Genomic DNA, 3525 nt, shown 5'->3' with positions numbered 1-3525 from the left:
TTAGGCCATATAGAAATTTAATTACTCTTTGGTGCAAAGTGGAAGTGAAGAGTTCTTTAAAATGAATCAAGAGTGATAGAGATAAGTCATGGTGATAATGACGTATTTTGCCATAATCTGTACTCTACTAAAATATTACTTCCCTGAGTAAAGATTCGTAGTATGAAATTTTAGCTAATAAATGTCATAAAATCACTTTAGTCACTGTGAGAATTGTCAATAAAGACAAAAATCACCAGTAAACTAACCATATAAATAATCGAAATGTGGGCACTAGTATTTCCAGTAGAAATTATACAATGATGAACAGTTTTCAAGGAATGTAGTAGAATGTTTATCTCTTTAGAAAGTACTCCCAGACACACACCATGTATATTTAATTCCCTAACTTGAAATCACCTTTAACATTGTTGCATTTTTATACCTAACTTACAGTTTTTACTACAACATACTGTTGTTCAAAAACAGTGAAAGCCATAGACACCTTTTCTCCCTGTTTGTTTAACTCAGTGTGTTTATAAAATGAAAGCTCTGTCAGAATACTTTTTCACGGGGGAAAAATAGAACAGAAAATGGATCTTCTCAAAGTACACATTCATTTGGTAACTTAAGTGCAGGACAGTTCATAACAAGTATATTTGCCCTTATTCCCCCAGAGCCAGCCAGATCAGCTTCCAAGCTAATTGTTAAATCATATAACAGATAACAGATCTTATCTTGTTGATAACCAGCTTATTTGAATCATCTTCAGCCAAGTTCTCAGCGATTACAATTCTCTGATTAATTGTTGGAAGCTTGGTCAGAGCAATTGGGACAGTTGGTGGAAGCATCAGCTGTAAACACTTGCAGCATCGGCTGAAGCTGTCCACACACAGTATTTGATTTGGCCACATGCTTCCTAATAACCTTTCACCACACTGTATCTCTTTAAGGAAGAATTTCTGGACGTATGCAGCATCTTTTAAGTTAGGCAACCTGGAAAGCCAAGCTCTCTCCTTAGCAAGCTTCTGTTTCTTTCTTCGATCTTGAAGCCAGGTCTTGAAGCTGGGGTCACTTGAAGTAGACGCAGTACCCGAGGAAGAGGACATAGCCCATGCCCACGGCAATGCCACTCTTCCTTCCCTTGCCCTCCTCTGGCCTGGACCATGTGATGGGCCTCAGCAGTGACCTAGAAATGGTTAGTTTAAACAACTTGGAGCACTCCAGTGGCTGGCAGCCAGCAGCCTCCAGTCCAGATGGAAAGGTCAACAGAATCTTTTTAAAATGTATTTTTGTGCTATTCTTTTTATTTTTTTTTTGCTTACATGTATGTGTACTGTGTTTACATTATTTCATCCCTCTTTCTTTTCCATTTCATTTTCATTCCATTTCATATGTGTAATATTTTTTGATTATATGTGTGTGTGTAATCAATATAAATCCCTTTGTTGTTTCACATTTATATATGTTTTTTAGGTTAATCACTAGGTAACCAATTAGGAGGTTCATTCCTGGAAAAATTGATTCTCCCTCTCAGTAGCTATTAATAACTTGTAAAACTTCATCCAGTGATAGGGAACAATGAGCCTTCTGGAATCCACAATTGACTGTCCACTGGTATTGTCTTCTTTCAGATCCTATTTGTTGCAAGTTCGTATGTGTAGCTTTTTGTCGTGTATTAGACACAGTTTATTAATGCTTAGAAGAAACACAACTATGGAACAAAATAATCCTAATAGATTCTATTAATTTTTTTCAATAAGAATAGAAAAAGAAAGACAATTGTATTTCTGTTGTCTCACAGATGAGGACCCCAAAACTGTATTCAGGATTTCTTTTGTTAGGACACAATTGAAGGGCCAAGTTCAGATATACCTTAGTGCATGCATTTGCTTTTACTAAACATAGATGTAATTAATATTGTACAACACAAACTGCTGAATTGAAGAGATGGGATATTTTTTGAGACTTCTTTAAAAGATGGCATCATACTTTTCTGAATTACTTGGTTTCAGGAGGCACACTACAAATGCTAGTACTGTTTTGTACATTAATCTTCTTCCTGGGGTCAAAGAGTTATGTCAACATTCAGTTTTCCTTGGCCTGTTGCCTATGCAAAGTATCTGTTACATTAGAGTTGATTCTCTTTGATAATACTTCTTATGTGATTTAAAAACTGATAATAACACAGATTTAGTGCCTAGCAACTGGTGAAATTTCTTTTATATTTATCATTAGTTCTTATCAATATTTTATTGATAGTTAAATGTTGTCTTGCTTTTTTTTACATGTACCATATAACTAGTCAAATAATCATATTAAATGCCCGTTTTATAAGCATGTTACATATTACTGTATAAACTTTGCCAGTGTCTTTGTTAGGGTTTCAATTGCTGTCAAGAGACACCATGACGATAGCAATTTTCACAATGGAAAACATTTAGTTTGAGTTGCTTACTATTTCAGAGGTTTAGTCCATTATCATCATGCTGGAAAATATGGTAATATTCAAGAAGACATGATGCTTGAAAGGAGTAGAGAGTTCTACATTCTAATCCACAGGTAGGCAACAGAAAGGGAGTTGTAACACTGAGCATAACTTGAACATAACTTGGAGACTTCAAAGCCCACTCCCACAATCACACACTTCCTCCAATCAGGCAATGCTTCCTATAACAAGGCTAAAACTCTTAACAGTGCCATTCCCTTTGAGGGCCTTTTTCTTTCAAACTGCCACAGGCAGCAACTATTTTATGATGTCTGTAATATGTGAAATCTAAATATTAAACTTTGTATAATAATGGTGTCTACTTCAATTGAAGTGGAAGAGTGTGATCAGGCATGAAGAAATGGCATAAATGGGTAAGAGCCAAGTCCATAATACATATATGTGAAAAATATTATTGAACCTATTATTTTCTACTATGAATCTTTGTTAATAAAAGTAACATTAAATAAAATTACAAAATATATAACAGTAAGTAGGTCCTCTAAAATGTACTTTTCAGAGTTAAAAATTGATAATATCCTCGTAAAATTCTTTCAGTCTAAAACTATGCACTAGAAGAGAGAAGAACATTTTATATGCATTGACTTGAAAAACTTATAGGAAATCGTAAACAAATATGAAAAAAATTACATCCAATTAATCTGTAGTTATCGCTAATGTCTGCAGTAAGGAGAACAGTTATGTAAGAACACTGTATAAAGGAGTGTTTACTGAGCCAGATATGTCACATCACATACCTTAGAAGTGATAGCCTGTCAGCCCCTACCAACCAGGAATGTGTTAGTTGGGTAAGTTCATTTGCAACACAAGCTAGAAGAGAGAACAATGAAAGCAATCATGTGACTTGAACTCAGGAAAGTCTAGTAGGAAATACCAGTAATTGTCATAAATGAGACAACTAGCTAAAACATTATATTGAATTCACTGTGAATATGTTAGCAACAGGACCATATAAGATGACAAAGCTGGAATTTTTACATATACCATACCACATATTTGCATATATAAATTTAACTTTTAAGAAAATGATGAATAGA

The 3525-nt window shown here is 34.4% G+C and overlaps 1 protein-coding gene across 1 annotated transcript; it reads right to left on the bottom strand.

Moving 5' to 3' along the window:
- Positions 1 to 686: 686 nt before the first annotated feature.
- Positions 687 to 1088, bottom strand: LOC101843405 (mitochondrial import receptor subunit TOM20 homolog). Its single transcript, XM_040743304.1, has one exon. The coding sequence runs from the start codon at positions 1086 to 1088 to the stop codon at positions 687 to 689; it is 402 nt and encodes a 133-aa protein (XP_040599238.1).
- Positions 1089 to 3525: the final 2437 nt, after the last annotated feature.

Source organism: Mesocricetus auratus, unplaced genomic scaffold (genome assembly GCF_017639785.1).
Source record: "Mesocricetus auratus isolate SY011 unplaced genomic scaffold, BCM_Maur_2.0 Super-Scaffold_15014, whole genome shotgun sequence".
NCBI lineage: Eukaryota > Metazoa > Chordata > Mammalia > Rodentia > Cricetidae > Mesocricetus > Mesocricetus auratus.
This window is presented reverse-complemented; position numbering and strand designations above follow the sequence as displayed.

Excerpts from the sequence above, each read along its gene's own strand:
- LOC101843405 (XM_040743304.1), bottom strand. The coding sequence starts at position 1,088 with ATGTCCTCTTCCTCGGGTACTGCGTCTACTTCAAGTGACCCCAGCTTC.